At 40.2% G+C, this 20,427-nt stretch overlaps 1 protein-coding gene across 2 annotated transcripts in view; it reads left to right on the forward strand.

Moving 5' to 3' along the window:
* Positions 1–20,427, forward strand: part of LOC135164472 (zwei Ig domain protein zig-8-like) — a 99,209-nt gene that overhangs the window by 72,810 nt on the left and 5,972 nt on the right. For both annotated transcript variants that reach the window (XM_064124865.1, XM_064124866.1), the window contains 2 exons: positions 19,251–19,470; positions 19,754–19,851. In XM_064124865.1, coding sequence (XP_063980935.1) covers positions 19,251–19,470; positions 19,754–19,851 — 318 coding nt within the window. The remainder of the gene's footprint in view (positions 1–19,250; positions 19,471–19,753; positions 19,852–20,427) is intronic.

The raw sequence follows: 20,427 nt of genomic DNA on the forward strand, positions 1-20,427 counted from the left end.
TAGAGGAAAGGGGGAGAAAATCAAAGGTAGGAAAATCGAGCCGCGATGAATGTTTCTTAATTAAACGCAGTCTGTCTCCCTTCCACCAATCCAATTAATCTGCGTTATTAAATTCAATTTTTCATTAGAAAATGTTACCCTATATTTTTTTATACCGTCAGATATCGAGAACTTTTTTAATGAACCAGTCGAGATGACTAATTAATTGGCGAACTGGATTGAATGTGACGCTAGCCTGATTAAATAGGCTACGCTCATTGTACGGGTAAATAATATACGTGAATGCCCCGGCGAATCAGGTGTGTGAGGAGATAAAAATAGACGAATAGCCCTCAGTGTAAATATGAAATGGGTAACTCAATTTTAATGAGTTCAGGTGAAAAGTGTGTTTATCTACTGGGCCTATGGTTTGTGCCGGAGGTGGCCAACGAGCCAAAGCTAATAGCAACTTTGGCTAACCCAATGCCCGCGTAAACCGACTCGTTAGGTCGAATTAGTTGAAAACAGCTTCGCGAAACTCAACCATCACTGGCTGGAGTATACACTCGACAGACTGTACTCTCAAAGCTCCATCGGCTTATCTCCGAGTTCACACCCAAGTTTCACATCCCTCTGAGTAGTCTCTGACTTTGAACTGTCATGGATTTGGCCATTTTAATTAACTATGCATGCTGTACTTTGACCCTGCTCGATAATGGAAAATTGAATTTTTCCACGACTCTCCGTGTACGCCGGGGAAACTACTCTGACGGCTGAATGCATCATCAACGTATCCTCTCTCTGTATTGATAGCCGTCATCACCTGAGCCATTATGTCGTTATACATCTCAAATTTATTCTCCGAATAACTCGAAGTGACTAAAAATAATTCACCCGCCGATACTCCATCCAATCACCGCAACAACCTGCATAATTGAATAACGCGACGGGCATTGGGTGACGCCCGACCTGTTTCATCTTCCGCCCGAGAATAATTTTAATGGTATTGTAACAGTGGTACTCGCTAACTCATATTAATAATCACTCAGTACACAACATTCCATTCACTCTGAGGCAATAAAATTGTTGGTTTTAATAGCTATCTATACCGATGATTGCAGTGAGAGTTATTCACAGTTTATCATTGATAGAGTTTTGCAGTAGTCAAGTTCGTTTATGGTCAGACCAAAAGTTTATGGATGAACTGGTGGCTGTAAGGGGACTCTGAAAACCCAGAGAGATCCCCAGAATGGCTTAGTTGGGTCACGTTGAGTTTGGCCAACCGAGAGTGAAAGCAATTGTGATTTTCCGTGGTTGCTGTGATATAAGAGAGGAGTTGGGAAGGGGGGACGATGAGAAATACCATCGGAAAGGGGTGAATATGGGTGGGATGGAGTTGAAGATGCTGGAAGCTATCGTATTAGCATTGAAACAAGTTTCGAAGAACGCCCAGGATGCAAATGCAAATGCGCCGACATGATCCTGCCGATAATTGGAAAATCGCCAACATCGAAGACGCTGAGGAAAGTGAGGAAGAGAAGAGGGAGACGGGGGCGGCGATGGCCCGAGGGCAAAACGAATTACTGCCGACGGTGGCAGCAGTAAGATGGTGAGAATGAGGTAGAGGAGGTAGTAAAGATAGAGAGAGAAGGGTGAATCAAGCTCTGGTGTGGTTGGCAGCCGAACGATCACGCGTGGCAACCATTCACCTCTTTTATATGTACGATGGCACTTGCCGCGATTAGCTCGATTCTGCAGCAGTACTGGCGCCATTAGCTCCACCGACCGTTGGTGAAAAAAAAAAAGAGGAGCGAGCACGAACGAAGGGTAAATCGAAAACTCTCACCCTTCAATAATAAACTGAAAGTTCTTTTGAATTTAATGTCTCTTTGGTATCGGCGCTTTTCAATGGTCCCACCGAAATAATCTCGGTCTCAATGTTCATTCCCAAATTCTTCATATAATTTACCATTTTTTATTGGGCAGTCTCGGGCTTTTTTTTTTTCACCACCAAGTTAAAATTGGAGTTCTTGGGAAAGAAGTAAAATCGATATAAACGACCGACAATTTTACTCGAAAAAGTTGGTCGGCTTGATGTAAGATGGAAGCCCAATGCACTCAGAAGTCCATCCTTATCCGACTTTTCTCCAAGTCGCTGAAAGATTTAGCCCCCGTACTCTTTGGCAGACATTAACGATCCAACCAGTTTCAACTCGCGTTCATTTTTGCGATCCTACATCTGGTAGTGTCTCACAAATGGGAGTATTACATACACCAGAATAGTGCTGAGGTACTTGCTCAAGTCTCCATTCAAACAAGCTACGGTGAGGGTAAAAAAGACGACGAAGTAGTAAGGAAAATTGTAGTATTGCATAAGTAGTACTGTGTACATTTGTCCAGGGGTATCTCGGGCGGGTATAAAACTCGTGCCGGTTCTGCTCCGTGTAATTCCCACTGAGGAGAATGCAGAATGAGCGAGTGCTGCTGAAGACTTATAAATTTTTCGAGCACCAACGTCATTGTCCGGGCAACATAATGACCATGAGACACAGTTCAGAATGACTTTCCACGTTGGTAAAAGAAACACTTTTTATTTTCAATTGTTGAACAATGGCATTAGGCAGCATAATAACGGAGAGAATGACGTCTGTTTACCCCACATTTTCACGAAATTAGAGTACGGTAAAAGATACATTCCATAAAAATTTTGGAAACTCAAATGAATAATAAACAATTAAATCATTTTCCCCTCGAATTTTCCATTTTTCATTTTTTTTCAGGAGAAATTTTCGTAATGATCATAGATTAACGTGTATTAACGAACATGTACTTCATCATATTTAATATAATATAATTCTATCAGCGTAGAGTCATTCAACTACTAGGGTTCCCTTAGCTGAACGAACAGAGGATAATTTACCTTAAATCCCTCTTTTATTATGCTCCTCCGATGCTAGGAAAATCCACTGGAATCTCTTTACTTTATTACTAAGATTTTTTCCCTCTCCCATCATGTATCCTATTTTCTTGTTCCTCCCACGAGAGATAATATGGATGTGGTATCCCACGAATTTCTCTCTCTATGGCTGATTTCACGTTCATCTCCGCCTCTGCAACCCGCCATGACCGAGTACTTCCGGTAAGGAAGCGTCAATGCGAAACATTGGCTCTACCGAAGCCGGAGCGTATTAGTGCGGGTGATGGGAGGAGAGGCCCCCGGTAACAGTTACAGATCCCGTTTGGGAAATGTTGAATCAGCGCGATTCCCCTTCCCCGGGCTGCATCTCCGGAAAATGCAACTATCCAATGAGTAGATGGTTCAACTATTTTACCTCCTCCCCGGCAATTCTTAACCCACTTTTTGTGCATTTTCTTCCATTTTATGGGGACATTGTTTTTTTACTTGTTTACTTTTCATTATCGAATATGCTTTACATCATTTGTAATTGCTAGATGTAGAAGGATATTTAATCATTCCGACTGCAAAAAAATATGAGGAATTTACGGGGGACAGTTTAATTTATTCACCCTTGGTTCATATATGTAGACTCTTGCATAAATAATGATGTGATTACGGAATTTTTTTTTCTGCGGGGCTAGCTGCAGAGTGCATTTAATCAACGTAATGATGCTATTCATAATTACATATATATCAAGCTGGATATTTGAAGGTCTGAATACTTCGCAAACTTTAAAGGTCAGTTTGAAATTGCCAACTGACTGGAATATTCACTCAACAATAATTTAATGACTAACGAGTTGATGTGGCTGATAAAGTAGGTACTTCAGCCATTTTCATAGAGAATAAAAGTTTTCCGAGCTCCGAGGTCAATTTCAACAAACTCTCACCAAGAATAAAATTATAAGTGAAGTAAAACCGACAACCACAAGACTCAGTCTGACACTCAAAAACTTTTATTCGAGTGAAAATGATTCATCCCTTATTTTATTTTTGTGTGTGTTCTCGTTCCTTTATCAAACTATCACAAACAACTGGTGTGCTTTATTATAACCCATCGACCTCGATGATCACTCGAGTATTAAATAGGCCCAAAGGATTCATCGATTAAACTCTGCCCTGCGGTTAGTGCTGTCTTATATTTTCTATTTAAGACTCGATTGCTGATCATAACTAGGGCCGGTGGCTATTGGAGCGAGACTTTATACTGTCCTGGAAGGTAATTGAAGGGCTCACTAGGGTTATTGGGGAATGCCAGAGGGAGAAGAAATACCAGATGGGTGGAGAGGCACTTGTGAGAGATCGGAGACCATCAACCGGCGAAAACCTCGAGCTCCACCACTACTTCTCTCTTGACCTCAGAGGGGATGTGGTTACATAGTCTTGAGTATCATATTGAGAGACCAATAACCGCTATTTGATCCCGAAATGCTTTGTGTACCAAGTGTATAATCGTCAATTAAGGAATATTTATTTTGTAAAGTGAGAGGGGATGCGCGGGGCCAGTCATTTGTGAAATTGCGGAAAATCAGAGAAATCTTGACGCTTCCTCGATTTTGAATTCAAATTAGAATGAAAAAATTTTCGGAAAATTCCTTTCCCGGTAAAATTTTCCTCAAAAAATAGTGAAATAGATTTATTTTAAATCGATAATATCAAAAAATTTCCGTCAAGTCATATTTAGGCCATTAAAACCAATTTTTTCATTGAATCCAAGTTAAATCATTTCGTAAATTCGTTATCAATTATTGGAAATGTCAAAATGACGATAACACTCTTCTGAATTTATACCTAACAAAATATCTGGGCTTATATAGCTGTGGTCAACGTACCCAACCGCAGCTGATCAACAGATTGTACCATAACCGCACAACACTGATCAACTGATAAAAATCAGGCAATCCAATGTTTATTCATAATCCGCAGCCAACGATCAATACTTAATGAACATTTTTATATCATAATAAAAAATACGTGACTTCGAAAACTCAATTCAGCAGATGTACTATAAATAATACAAGTGATAATGTCATCGTAAAGTTTTTATAACTCCGATCATCGTAAAATATCCAGTACGGTTATTATATACGTGGAAATTTTTCACACAGTCTGAGTGTAAATTCATGAGAATGCATTTGTTTTCTTCACGACTCCATTAATTACTTGAGAGATTTTTTTAAAGAATTTCTCTATTAAATATAACGATTAGCAGCTAAAGTGCCTGTGAAGTGGAAGAAAAAAACCCAAGGGATGAACTTTTTATCAGACGGAGAAATGTGTCCCCCGGTTCCGCATTCATAAATTGTTTTTTTTCTGAAGTTGAAATATTAATTTTAATCTTCCATTTCACCAGAGACAATTATAATTATTCAACTAAATCGCTCCGTCTTTCGATTTTCATAGCCTTTGTAAGATAATTCCATTGAAACCCATCTCTACTCCCAAAGCCTCACTGACCCACCGATTGACCACAAACTACCCCGTTTAATCCCACGATTAATTTCGCCACCGAATTAAAAACAAAGTTCAGCGGTAGTTTCCGGAGCCCCAGTATCAGTGAAGAAACGAAATAATTTTACATACAGTAACCTGATTCTAAAGCTGATAAAATAAGCAATCCTGCTTGTACAGGATGAGACAAAAAGACGGACTGTCGGCCCAACGTCGTCCCTGATATATCCGATTTAATTTGTTTTTAATTTCATCGACTAAATCGATCTAATTCGTCCATCATTCAGTTAAGCACGCCTGACTGTTCAATGTACCTTTGATATTAATCCAGCGCCCATGGGAAGGGACACGAATCCTTACAATTGCCCCTCAGGGAACCACCGCAGTGGGAGGAATAACGAAGGGTGAACCAGCGAGATGTAATAGTCCAGGGAACCGTGAGTATGGGTGACCAAGCAAGCAAACGTCAACCGTGGCTGTACTCTAAGATTCCTGAGAAGAGAATAGTACGATCTATAGCAGGCAAACATAGTACTTGTGTCCAAGCTTGCCTACCACCCCAAAGCCCTCTGAATATACCTCAATCTCGAGTCTCAGTCCCTCTAGTCCGTGATCATTTTTGTCATTATTCACGAAGAGGAAAATTCAACAAAAATTATCCAACAATTTTGCGACTTGATCCCACGCTATGAAACAGCTAAAGGACTGTTGACTAGGACAACCTGCAGTGGATCATTGAAATCCTCAATAGCTTCCATTTCTTGAAATCGTCTTCCTGTGTCAACAACGCAATCGACCGGATGGTGAATCACGGGCCGCCTGAGTAAACGTGCTTAATCGGCGGAAAAATTCTGCAAGCAACGGGAAAAACCTGGACCTTCTCGTTATGGATTTTCTAATATCTCGTAACATTCATCTAAAGTTAATGAAAATTTTCTTGTTGCGATGAGCGAAATAAAGCGGTTTTCCTTCCTCCTTTCCACGAATATTCATATCAACTTGTCATTCAGCCTCAAAATTGCTCATATTAAAAATGATAACATTCCCGAACTAGGAAATCCTTTTATATTCTTAACATGTTCCACTTTCGAAACCCTTCTAGACATTTTCAGATCCATTGTAGACATTCAAAAAGTATTCGAACTACTTTTCCTACCACTTCAACTAGGGTTTTTCCGGCAGTTCTGAGCCCTCCTCCCTCCTCTCTTCCACGACCTCACCCTTCTCATCTTGTCTCATAAGCCGCCTTATCTGCTTAAGAATCTTCAATGCTTTTGTCTGGAACTCTGAACTCTTCCCCAAGTTTCCACGATACAGTGGCAGCTGAACAATGTAATGTATGATCACACTCAGCACTTTCGTCGAAACTCTCCATTTTGGATTTTCAATACACAGTGCATCGCCCCTCTGTAAATTGCACTGGATCACCTGACAAACTTTTCCATGCCAATTGTAAATCCTGAACGAAGAAAAACAATAACTGTTTGGGAGAAAAGTAGTTTTGAAATCTCTCTGTCTCCATCACTTACATCAAAACTGCTTCTTCCAACGAGAGACTGCTCACAGGTCAAGTAGGAAAGATCGCAGGGAGATAAATGTTGATGAAAGTTATCCTACGATCCTACAAAAGCACCTCAGCAGTAATGAGGAAATATAATGAGTAGAAAAATTATAGTATTTATGCATTTATTATTTTGTATATTGCACTAATGTTTATTGCAAATTTTGGGAGTTTGAGATTTTCGTAGGGTAATAAATTCAGATTAATTCAAAAAATTGGTTGGTAACTGGAGGTTCATGAAAGTCCAGAATATCGTCAGAGCTGTCTGACCAAGCGTAGGGCTCAATGCAACTTCCCATTCAGTTTTACAAACCTTCACCCGTAGACGAGTATTCAGGACAAAGGCAACCGGGTTGAACAGTAGACTAAGGCTTGTGTCCACTGCGACAACCAATATTTCTTTCACAAAGGGACAAGGCCAGAGAAATAATGAATCCGAGGTGGACGTTGTCATCATGGTCTTTATATTTTTTGTCATTCGTTGAATGGAATAAAATGGAAACAATGGATCCACAGGGTTATTCTAGATTTCGGATGAATGGATTTTTACGTATTGAATAAATCCATTTGATATGTACAAATTGGTTGTTATTTTTGGACCGAGTGGAATATACACACAGGGAAAATGGTCGATAGTGAATCCTTTACAATACAAATATTGAATGAATAAAATTATAAAATTAAAATAAATGGAATAAACAATGAAACTCCGCACTATCCAAACTTTTTACAGAAAATTAGTGGTATTTGCTCTAGCTATTTAATTTGTTAAAATTATATAGGACCATTCCTCTGGGGCAATTATTATAAAAAAATTTTCTTCCCGTACAGTTGGGAAAAATCTCACAAAATTTTCTTTCTGCTTTTTGACAAATCAAAACTAAATAACTCGGTTCAGATTACTTTTGTCAAAGAGTTGACTTCTCAGAACTGTAATATATTTACCAAACTTGTATTTCAAGTTTCACTTGCCTCGGTAAAACGTCATGTTTGTTTCAATCAAAATTTTGATCCGTCGCCAGGGGCACTGGAATATTTCAAAAAATAGACGCTGTAAAGAGACGTTTACACTGGCAAACATATATACAAACTCTCGGCGGATCATAGACATATTTGATGCATGCAAGCCCAGTTAGTGATTCAACGAGCTGTACTCGACTCGTTTGTATCTCGTTAGTGACATCCAGCCTTCGGCACTGGCCATTTCGCTCGCCTCACATTAAACAGTGCATCAGTAGTGCATAATATGTTTGGAAACACTTCGCGGAAGAATGAGGATTAATTAGCATTTACGAAAAGAAATTCCTGTTACGCAGAAATGGACTATTACAGTATTCTACATAAAAGCTTTTTTTCTCATTGCTGAAGCAGATCGAAAATCGACTGGGATCAATTTGCCGTCAACGTGAATCACTACTTTTTTATGCCTCTAACGCCAGAAATCCTTACCAGCTGTCGCACTTGGCATTAAAATGTACCTCACTTATCGAAGGATACGAAGCCAGCGGCAACGATGAAAATAATAATTGTTATAATCGAGTACATGGCGTAATGAAAGCGATTAACACTAATGCATTTTCCGCTAATCGCGGTAAAGTAGCGCGAATGTAAATTGTTGAGAAAAGCAGGGCAGATAGAGCTAGGCTAAGCGGTACAAACGTGCTACACCAACGCTAAAGATAAGGATTAACCCACTTATGAGAAAAAAGTATTGTTTTTTTTTTCCCTCCATACAACTTGGAGACAAGAAGGGAAAATTAGCATACATGAAGTGGGAAGTAATGATTAAAAACTTTAGTTTTAATTTCACAGATAATCGGCTAGCGCGTACGTGAGGAATAAGTGTACACAGATAAGAAAAGCCAGTGGATGGTGGAGGGACGTTAGTATTGGAAAAAGGGTTCGCCAAGTTTTTGATCGATTAGGTTAAGAAATATCGTGGCAACTTCTTTTTCTCAGCGTAAAGTTGGTTTTCTCAATCTCCAGAGAAAACACTAAATGATCCGCAAATCCAATAATGCACTCGAGTTCTCAGAAGTTTTTTTTTTTCTTTCATTATGTCAATCTCCTTTCAACTCCTTGCATTGATTCAAGTTCAGGAGTTCATTTCGTCTGGGTGGAGGTGAGTGAAGTTTGAGAGATGAGATGAGGTGAACTAATTATTACTGTTGCACACTGGAGGGTATTAAATTGGCTGCTGTACTGGAGGTTTCGTCCTGTGATGTAGAAACACTGGGAGGCAATGAACTACAGTAAACTCACGGTACTATCCCTGACAATTGTTGTCTTTCTGTTGAACTGGCCATCCCCAGTCTTCTCAAACACGAACGCTCACTCGACAGCTCACCTCGGCCATTCAGAGAAATCCGAGTACCCACTAGTGGACCATGGTTAGCCCAGAGCCGGTGTCTGTGTGTGTGCTGCACGTTTCTAACGACGACTGGAGACGCTGGAGGACTGCCAGTGTCGCTTGCAATTAGCGCAATGATAATTTCCTCTAATTCCCGAGTATTAACCCAGTTGAACGTGTGAAAAAAATATATTTAAAATAGGGGAGAAGAGCGGGGTGAGGGGAGGGAAAAAAGGAGAGAGACGCAGGGGAGAAATGGACAGAGGTACTGGGGAAAATTAGTTAGTCAGGTGGGGTGTTGGAAAAAAAAATTGAAGAGCCTGGAATTATGGAGATTTCAACTTTATTCAATCTCACTGAATTTTCCCGACGGAGATTAGATCATACTGCGATTAAATGGAGGAAGAATTCTCGGATTCTTATGTAATGCAGGTCCACCATGGAAAATTACGCATTTGAATGAAATTAAAATCTCTTTTTCTTTTTTTTTTTTTCGTTTGTCTTGACAACTTTTTTAGCAGAAATTAATGGAATCAAGTAGTTATTTCAATTCCGGTTTGATCAAGTTAGAAAAAGTGTTTCACGACAAAGATGAACGTCTCAAGCTCTCCTCCCCGATGTGGGAAAAGTTTTCGTGTTTTCGGTATCGAATTGATGTGACAGGCACTTTTCGAATTCTGCTGTACTAAATTTTGACGACAGTATATGCAAAGATGCATGCCCCGTTTTCAAAATATCTGTGCGACCGTCCTCACTTTTTCCCTGTTGTACTTTTTCACGAAAAAACACATTTCCCATCTTCCTCATGCGATTGTTTCTCTCATCTCTTCTCTGTCATATATCCATACGCCCTCAAAACTATCTCTCATCACAGCAACACAACTGTATTTTCCCCGTTCGAGCGGTAAAACATGAAACGATACCGAGTGGGTCCAACGACACTTGTGCAAAATAGATGGCACGTAAATCGGACGGGCGGTTTGTAAAACTGCTCTATGACCTAGAAAACAGTTTTACCAGAATGAAATTCGTTGGGAAAGGGCGCGAAAAATTCACAGTGCTCTCTGCCTGTTATTTTTTATATTTTTTTCTGGTTTTTTCCCTCTCCGCTGTTGACAAAAACTGGATATGGTTTTACCTAACTCTGATCGAGGCATTCGATAAATAGACTGTGTTATATTAAACAAGAAATACCTTAAAATTTTTATAAATCAATATGCAATGAAATCCACGGATATTATTAATCAAAATTGATACTGCCAATTTTCTGCTCCTCGAAAATTAAAATTCCCAGAAACTGAATTGAAGGCGTCAAAATGAGACGAAATGGAAAATGAATCGGATTTTATCGTACCAGCACAATAATTAATTAATTAACACTATAACTTTTTTTTACTGATCGTTTATCATTCCAACAACTCAAACAACAACTTTCCATTTGGTCAAATGTTGTCCCGACACTGTTCATGATTTGTGCTTCACACTATTCGTCTTTTTCCCAACTAATTGCATTTCCTTGCGCAGCTCTCGTCCAATAAGGAAATTCAATTGAATCGACCCCAAGTGAATTAATAACGTCGATTCACTTCTCATTACCCAATATTGCCGGCGAATATTCAAAATTGGACGACTAATTTCAATTACATGTTCTCAGAATAGTTATGAAGTTGCTTGAAATTGGGAAAGGGTCAGTCATACGGTGAGCGTGTTTACTACTGTTGCTTTGATCGTTGGGTCATGGTTTAATATGCTTTAGGTCGGTTTACCATTGGCAGAACAGATGAACCGATCACCAAGTTGTTTCGTATCACAGCGCTTGATGGATTCAAAGAGTTCTGAAAACGTATAAATTCGCAATGCCCCGATTTAACGCTCATAAAGCCTCAACTCACACTGCCATGTTGATATTTCCGAGACCAAGGATTTGTTATTCGGTTTGAAAGGGTCATTCGGGAGTTGAAATGAACGTCAATAATCCTGGAGTTGGTTTCCTCGTTCATTCTAAGTGAAATCGTCCTCATTGGAGGGAAACGCGAGTTTCGGGGATTTCATTGGTTCATCTCTATTGGGAGTATTGGATACTGTGCTTGAGAAATCCTGAGTGAGGGTCAATAAGCGTATAAGGTTATCAGTGAGATTGTGAGAATCAACGGAAGGGGAATGGGGAGATTATACTCAAGCGCGAAAAAACATTTTCCAAAAGGAAATTTTTTAAGAAAACTCCTGATTCCAGCACAAACATCAAAGAATCAAATTTAATTCCCGATTCCAGAAATTATATCCTGACATAAAAATTAATTATTATATATTAATTATTATCCAAAGTTGCTTGAATTTTTCCGCATGCGATGCATTTTTTCCAAACTCATAACTTATATTTTTCCTGACTCTCCGTCTTATCTATACTTTGAGAGATTGGAAAATTCTCGTGTTTACAAAATCACTGATCCATCTCGTTTGTTTCTGTGACAATCCCAACAGCTTTCCTTTTTTATTAAAAAAAGGGAGGGAGGGGAGGGGGTAAACAACCCATCTCTGGAATATCTCAGCTCGTGACAGGCAAGCTTGGGAATACACTTGAAACGTCGAATCTGGCGGTGTGACACCCCATGAGAGTTGGACGGTAAAAGAGATTCTCTGATGGTCTCATAGGGGTTGAAAAAGAGAAAAGGATACAGAGCGTAAAAAGACGTCGAGATAACGGTGAAGATGTTGATCCCTGTAGTGGTGGGTATACTGTTGGAGGTAGATGTGATGAGGCGGGATTTTCCCGCTCGATTGAGATGGGATGTGTACTCGAAATGAGATCGGAGTTACCTGCAAAATTGCTCTCTGAGTACTGACGTGAGCCTCACGAAATGACTGTGCGTCAATCGGAAATTTTGTGTCCTGCATTGGGTAGAGAGGTAATAAAATTTTCTTCGTTAATTACACTGTGCGCGCTCGGAGCCATCAGCTTTTCCTGGCATGCCATTTCGCTGAGTGAAAAATAATGCTATTTTTTTCCTCTTTTTTACGATAACTGAGAGAAAAATCAATTGACCGAGTAATACTTTAACAAATTCATGAATTATCGGGATTTAAATATGTATTAATTAATTTTTTGGAGTAATTTTCTTTTAATTCCGAATTTTCCGCAATCTCAGTAAAAATTTACCGCATTATCCATCAAGAATCAGGCGTTATTGATGTTAAAATGCTCCCGGACATAATGCACAGTATGAGAAACACGAAGCCATTACTTTACGATCGGCCATTCAAAGGATAGTTGAGTCAACATCTCAAAGATATTACCCGTAATCCTCAAATGTGCATGTAGTACTAGCCTAGTGCTCATTCGAGTGGTCAAAACGGTCTCTTTAACGAGGGATCATCGGGTCTGCGTCGGCCAAGTGGCATCGAGGACAGAGCATTTCCAGAATATCTGTACCTGTGTATGAGCCAGAGTGAGTACGAAAACAGAGACTGGAGATAGAGTGGCGGGAGTGGAGAACGACAAGAGCGGAGTGTTGTAGCAGCCCTACTCTCAAGCGTTTAGTATCTTGGTAGGTTTGAAGCTGAGCTCACTGCTAATCGCTGCCTCGTAGCAACCCCGGGGGGCTAGAATCCCCGATTATAGCAGTCTGTGGAAGCAGCGCTTCGGCATGACGCTCAACTTGAAAAGGACAAGTAGTACGAAAGAGGTATAGGTGGACGTCGAGGGTAATAAAATGACGTGATATCTTGTCGTGTACTGTTTGGGCCACTTGTGGGTTATAAAAGGAAAGAGAGTGGGGACGAAAAAAAAAGAGAAAACGTATTGTTCAGGATGTCTGGTGGAGATAGCAGGTGGCAGAAAATAGTCGGCAATTTATGGGTTAATGAATGGAGAGATAAAAGTGGTCATTACATTCCCATCATTTTTTGGGGAACGGGAGAATGGGGAAAACATTTAGATGATGACCGCATCGATAGCACCTTGACGACTGGGGTATAAAGGACTTTGAGAAAGGTATGATACTGCTGTAACATTGCTTATTTTAAATCGGTGGAAAATTACTGCGAAAACCAAACACATCGAGCTGTAAATCAATGATGAGTTCCGGGCTTGATTAAGTCTTTGCAAAAAAATCTGACGTCCAGCTTATTCCCATTATCAACCTTGGTAATTGTTACCCGAGGGTGACTGAATAAGAATAACGTATTGAAAGGGTAGAGCGAGGCATGGTAACCATGAAAGCTTTGTTAATTACATTATTATCGGGGCAGTGAGCAGTAAACAGGATAATTCCCAGAGCTCCAACACATTTTCATGATTTCCCTACACAGAGAGAAATATTTTTAAAATACAGCACTCACAGTTCACTTACCGATTACGAAATTCACTTGGAAAATTAACATGATATGGTAATGTCTCACAGATAGTTCCAATAACAAGTGGGGAACGCTCTGGAAAAATTCTCTAGCACCTACGTCAAGTTTTCAACGCAAAAACACAAATTTGCCAAATTCAACTCAGAAGTAAATCAATTTATCTCATGTCGCCAGTTCCCTTCTCATGGTTCCCAAAATTATAATTATTTCTCAGTCTTCAGACACATTTTTATTGTCTATTTCGCTCGGTCCATCGACTTGAATTTGCGGAAATACTGCCAAGTATAAATTCAAGAATACGGTTGGGGAGTTTTTAGGTGTGGTCTAGTCAAAGCCACCGGTATGCATAATTTACACGTAGGAACCATGAAACGCGTTGGCGTTACGGGACAATTAATACATGGACGGTCACACCGAGTGGCCAGGCCAGCCCTGTGTACCCCAGAAGAGTGTACCACTGTTGAACGCTCCCGTCCTTCCTCTCAACCCCTTCCTCTTTCAGCCCAATTTCTGCGGTATCCATGGTACTGTCCAGCTCCTCTTGTACCCAGGTACTATTAATCGCCGAATGTTGGTGATTCACGTACATCCAACGTGGTGGCATGCGTATTCGACATAGAGACACTGGACAACTGGTAAGCCCAAGTGTACACCGTATAATAGTCACGTTGTTTCCATTCTGGTACTCTCACCAGATGAGCTTCATTGTTCCGAGCATGCGTGTTTCCTTTATTTAAACGTGGTTTAGATATATCCAGTGGTTGTATCATACACCTCGCTGCTATCTTCATCCACTGAAAATTTTTGAATACGGAATTGTTTAGCTCCCGGGGGTAAATATGCATTGGTGTTGAATCAGTGAAGCCTCAGCTTAGAATTGGCCCGCCCCATGAGAGAGATCCACTCATTGTCAAACACAGGCGTTGGATTGGCCTGCCAGCCATAACCAAATATCGACGGGACATCAGATTGCCAACTGACGAATAACGAGCCCCAACGGATAATTGGATAAAGTCTCGACGTTCGGATTTTGGAAGATTCAAATGGGAAGGCAAGTCAACAGATACTAAGAGTCATAATCTAGAGGGGATGGAAGCACCAAACCCAGTGGACCAAATGCTCATGAGGATCGCAGATCTCCTGTTTGGACCGTCAAGTTTTTCTCTAAATTGTTATTCGAAACTCACATCCGGGATTATCTTGTTCCTACGCCTGAGTTTCCTTGTTGCATCAAATGGGGGATAATTGATTGAGAAGAGGGGCTATATTTGGTTTTACGTTTCGACATTAATCAACAGCGGCGAGTGACGCTGGAACAGGAGATTTAATTGATGTTCAAACGGGGATGAAATAGAAACTGCGAGTGATGTTTTTCTGGGTAATTAATTCTCCTCCATTTTGTACACTTTACGGAGTTATCAAGCTAAAGGTTCGTTGATTAAATGGGAAAATAAAACAAGTGGACAGTATTTCCCATCTTCTAATGATTTTTGATGAAAATTCTTGTCTCGTATCGAGAAAAAGAATAATCGTTTCCCATGAATTCCTCCTAAGTAAGACTGGGGAAATTTGTATTGGAAATTCAAATTCTGACGTGTGTGAGGTGACCATTAATTCTGCGAAAACAATTCATCTGATAAAAAAAAATCCACTACATATTTTCCAAACCATAAAATTCATGAATGAATCATTCTGAATCCCAATTTTTCCTCCATCCGAATAAATATGATTTGTCGCTCGATGAATGCTGAGCAGAAAATAAAAGAGAGCGATTGACAGAACAGTCTGGATTTCTGTCTAAAGTGTTCCCCAAAGTAAATAAAAAAAAATCGCTCATGGTAGGTTAAGGGCGTGTGGTTTTGACGTGTCCCGTAATACAAGAGGGAGAAACGTGCACAGATTAAACTACCTGACTATCAAGATACGAACGTGACGACATTCCCCGCTGGCCTACAGACGAATTTCCATAATCGAAGTTCAAATTCTCTGTCTCTCTCTCTCTCTCTCTTCCTTTCCAGAGTTTGCCACCCCCCGGGAGACTTTCCCATTTTTCGATACAATTCTCTGTGACTGCACTCAGCCAGTTGAAAAGGATTTACTCCGAAAATTCACACGTGAGGTAGTCTCTTGACCCAACATTTTATGGCACAGCTTCGCTCACACGGATTCGTCAAATACCGTGAATGGACGAAGGAGAGACGGAGAGAGTAAAATTTTTCCGGATAATATGGCACAAAAAGTCTCAACAACGATTATTAGACGACTTAAAATTCAAACCCCCCAAAAACATTATCACACTAAATTTGCACTCTCCCTCATATCCAGAGATCAACATCACAACTTTCGTCCAACATTAACTCGACTTATCCATCACTGTACTATCAGTCCTTTCCCAGTTAAACAGCAGTCATTATAGTTGTTTGATTATCGTAACAATCAAAAAGAATTTTAATTCCACAACTGTTGAAGATCTAATCTCAATCTTACTTGTAATTGTTTCATTTAGTCTCCCCCAACTGCTTCCACAATCAGATATCATTTATTCTGGTAACCGTCTGTCTCCCCTTATTTTTTTACTCCTAACCAAGCCCCGAGAAATTGGTCTTCCCCCGAAACTACAAACACTCCAGCAGTTATACACACTCTGCTTGCAGAGAACTTTTATCCAAGTAATTCGCGAGACACGCCAGAGGTGAGTTTATTTTCACACTGTTATATCTATCGTAACGCCGAGGGTATAAGTATATCCCTCCCTCGTTCGTACACCGACGAACTCATCTCGAACTTGATTAAAGTCACCGAGTGATAGGAACTTTCATCGGACATTGTTCGAGTTGGAAACGTAATAAATCTATTTTACTAACGTCCTTGGGACTGGTATTAGCGAGTCCAAGCTCGTACCTTTCCTCATTCACTTCGAGTCCCTTTCAATTCGTCCAAGTTTCGGGCCTCACCAATCCACTTCATCCAATGATTCTATCTCACTCTCACCCACTGTCTTTGGGATAATATTCATCCGGCTTAACTCAGCTACGATTGAAGCACGCCGACTCAGCAAGATCCCTCTATCGAATTCCCTGGTATAATTATTGTTGAAAAGTTTGAGAACAATAATGGCCATTGAAATTTCATTTGTCCCATTGTAGTCATCAGTTGTTACATAACTGGAGCTGAGACTGAGAGTGAGTGTCAACACATTTAGTGGAGTTCAACGACAATCGAGTTATTAAAGTGGATTTGATTGAGATTAATTATCACTGACAATGAGTTATTGATCCTCAAGAATAATGGCAGGATCGTTGCAGGTGGTAGACATGGAATAGATATTACATGTAATGACTGTTACTCTGAAAACAACAGTTTCTAGAACTCTACTTCCACTGCTGCTGATGAATTTGAGGAAAATTGATTAACACATGACGACGTTCAAAGTTTGAATTCGATTGAAGATTGAATTATACAGGAGAGTGGCGAGGATTGCTGTTTACCATCTTCAGGACTCAATGACATTACGACTTCAGGAGTAGGGTTCATCCGGTGATAGGAGAGATTTCAGAAACTGCACTGAATTGATGATTGGGACGATTCCAAGCGCGATCAGTAAGGATTTCATGAACCAGTAGCTTCACTCCCTTCATCCGACTAAATCCCTGAATCGACTAGTATCAGTAGTATTCGCAGCAAATTCAGGCATTTGGTTTGCAAAACTCCATTACACCCGGTTGAAATATTTCATCAGGAAACATGAAATATCTTCGATCTACATCATCCGTTGCGCTGAAATACTCTTTGCGCAATCAGTTAAAATTCCTTATCACTGAGGAATACGTGTTCCGTGATTAAACAAAAAAAAAATTCTGAAGAACTTGAAACGAAAGAGATATAATATTCTTCACAGTAGACGTGCGAGGTGCCTTTGAAGGCGTCAAATGAATGAAGAAACATGAAGAAAAAAAATGTGAAGAAAGAAAAATAGTACAAATCGCGACATCAAAAGCCAGCGGAAGCCACTTATCTCGAGATTGCCAGAGACAATTTATGTATGATGCAGGATCAGAGAGGGGATCCTGGAAGTTGGGGGATAGGATAGCTTTATCCACGCAATGCCGGGCACGCGCCATCTTTTTACTCGAGGAACATGACCTGGAACACGAGGCTTTTCAAACTCTATTCTCAGGACACACTGCGCCCGCGTCTGCTGTCAGGTCGCATGCCGTTTTCCCTCGGCCTCGTTTTTTTTTCTCTCCCTTTACCTCACGTAGATTCTACTATTTTTTTTTTTATGCGAGTCTTTCTCACACTGCGACCCCCCACTGGGAGACAGTGCACGGTCTCCCATGCCTGCCGGCGTGGTTTCACCTCATTTTTATGTTTTTATGTTTATTTCTTTTTTGCCAGGCAAGTTCTTTGGCCAGCACGTTGATTCTTACTGGCCGCACCGCACCATGTTACGAAGTGCCCTATTTCATCGCAATAAATATAATTCTTATCTGAGCACAAGTACTTTGTTTCCTCATACAACTGGATGGTAGATTAATAATTTTCTAAATTCTCATCTAATGAAATAACATTGAGATATTGCACATAAAGAAAAAAATTCAGTTCTCATGGCTGACCTAAAATGTTTACCTTCATTTTCTACTTAATGTTCAGTCAGACGAGTCGAGTCGATATACTTCGACTAGACACAATCGCACAAAACTCACTCGATTTAAATCTTGATTTTTCATAATATTCTAAACCCCTTTCCCGGTAAAATTGAAAAATCCAGTAGTACAAACGTTAGCGATTCCGCCCCGGAGAAAATTGCTAGTAATTTCTACTGTGCTGGCACTTCACATCTCAGTCACCCCCAGTACAGCTCTTTTCCCTGAAATTCCGCTCCATTTTTTTACCCCCCGTTTTTTCCTGTGCACCACAAAAAAAATCATAAATTCTATTTCTCTCAAAAAGAAGTTAATGACCACTTGACCCGACTTGACTATTCTATTTGTCCCTCCCTCTAAGAGATATAAAACATTTTCCTCCACCCTTTCCTTCCTCCATCCTCCTCCCACGGGTGTGATTCTCCAAAGCGCCTAATGATCCCTCTGTTGAAAGCATTGAGACGAGCTCTCAGTGGCGTGCGTCGGTGCCCGATTAAATCCGAAAAGAAGAAACCGAAAAAGGCATAACGCTCATTTTCCGCAAAGTGAGCTGAATTGTCACCATCAAACAGTCTCGCAGATTAGCATAGACACATTCACCCAACCAGGAGGCTGCAGTGTAGAACGAAATACGTCCCCGTCGTACTATAAAAGATAATGATACTGACGTAGAGAGGAAGGGTGTTAGCTCTCCTTGAGGCGCATAAACCGTAGGAGATATACGTATACTTCTCTGATTTTCTGTCTCACGTTATCCTGACCCTCGCCACCATATTTAGAAGAAAGAAGGAAACAGACGAGGTAATGGGAAAAACCGTATCATTCGGAGCGATACTCTTAAGCCCTCCGCAGGGACAGTAAAATTCAAACATTCAGCTGTGTGCTTGATATTTGCGACCTATTGCTTGATTCACGAGACTATTTTCACTTTTATTTCTTTTTCATTTCCAGAGGCGAAAGCTAGGATAGAGGGTCCAGCTGACAAGTATGTGAAGACAGGCAGTGAACTGACTCTGACGTGTTTGATGTCCCAAGGACCGCACGACTTGGGCACTGTGGCGTGGTACCGTGATAATCAGCCGGTAGTGACATCACCTAAGAACGAGAACGACGTGGACGCTGAACCACGGATCAATGTGGAAACAGTCTGGAGCGATGCCCTCACATCCAGGTATGTTGGGATAAATGAGAGAAATAGAGGAGGAATGAGAAATAAAGCTACATTAGAAAAAGTCAACAAAGAGAAAAGTGCCAAGTGAAAAAATGAGAATGGTGAGTGGAAGAAAAGTACAGGACAAAAGAAAACGAATTACAGAGCTCTTGCACAGTAATCCCAGGTAGTAATTCCTCTCTATTATTAATTCTGTCTCGAGGCTCTTTTTCACATGGCTCTCTTTCTCTCGTCGTTAGCTGATTTTTGATCCCACTGTAGCTGCCTTTCTTGTATTTTTCAGATTAAAGATTATCTACGCAAAGCCCAGTGACTCAGGAAATTACAGTTGTGTACCAACAGTTGCTGAGAGAGCGAGTATAAATGTTCATGTTATTAATGGTAAGGAGAAATTTTCAATGAAGCTTCTCATTAGGCTTCTGTTATGATGATTATACTGATCTAGATGATGTTCGGGTTAATTAGGACCATGGGGAAAGTTCCGGAGTAAAGAAAAGACATTTCAGGGAAATTAATCATTGATGGAGTGACTCTCTATCTCACGTGCAACACAGTCATCAGTTCAATAAACTATTCTCACCTGGGAATTACAAGCAAAAAGTAAATGAATATTTGGAACAAAATACGATTTTTTCGCGTTGTAACAAAATAGAATAGTCTGACGTTTGAATTCAAGAAAAACAACAGTGAAAAGAGAGCTATAAAAGCACCTCTTGTAAATTTTACGGTCTTCACATGTTCGAAAAAAGTATTTCTATGCTGAGGTTTTCATAGGATCGAGTTTCTCGAGTTTTACGATATGTACGTGACAAAATTCACTCAAAATCATTTGAATATTTTTCAACATTTTTTTCCGGGGATTTTCCTGCCTCTCAATGTCATCAATTTATTCCTTCGTATCATTGAACCATCAGTTTAATTAAATTAAACTATTCCCATTAGATAGTAATTCTTCCG

Source organism: Diachasmimorpha longicaudata, chromosome 7 (assembly GCF_034640455.1).
Source record: "Diachasmimorpha longicaudata isolate KC_UGA_2023 chromosome 7, iyDiaLong2, whole genome shotgun sequence".
In the NCBI taxonomy this organism is placed as follows: domain Eukaryota; kingdom Metazoa; phylum Arthropoda; class Insecta; order Hymenoptera; family Braconidae; genus Diachasmimorpha; species Diachasmimorpha longicaudata.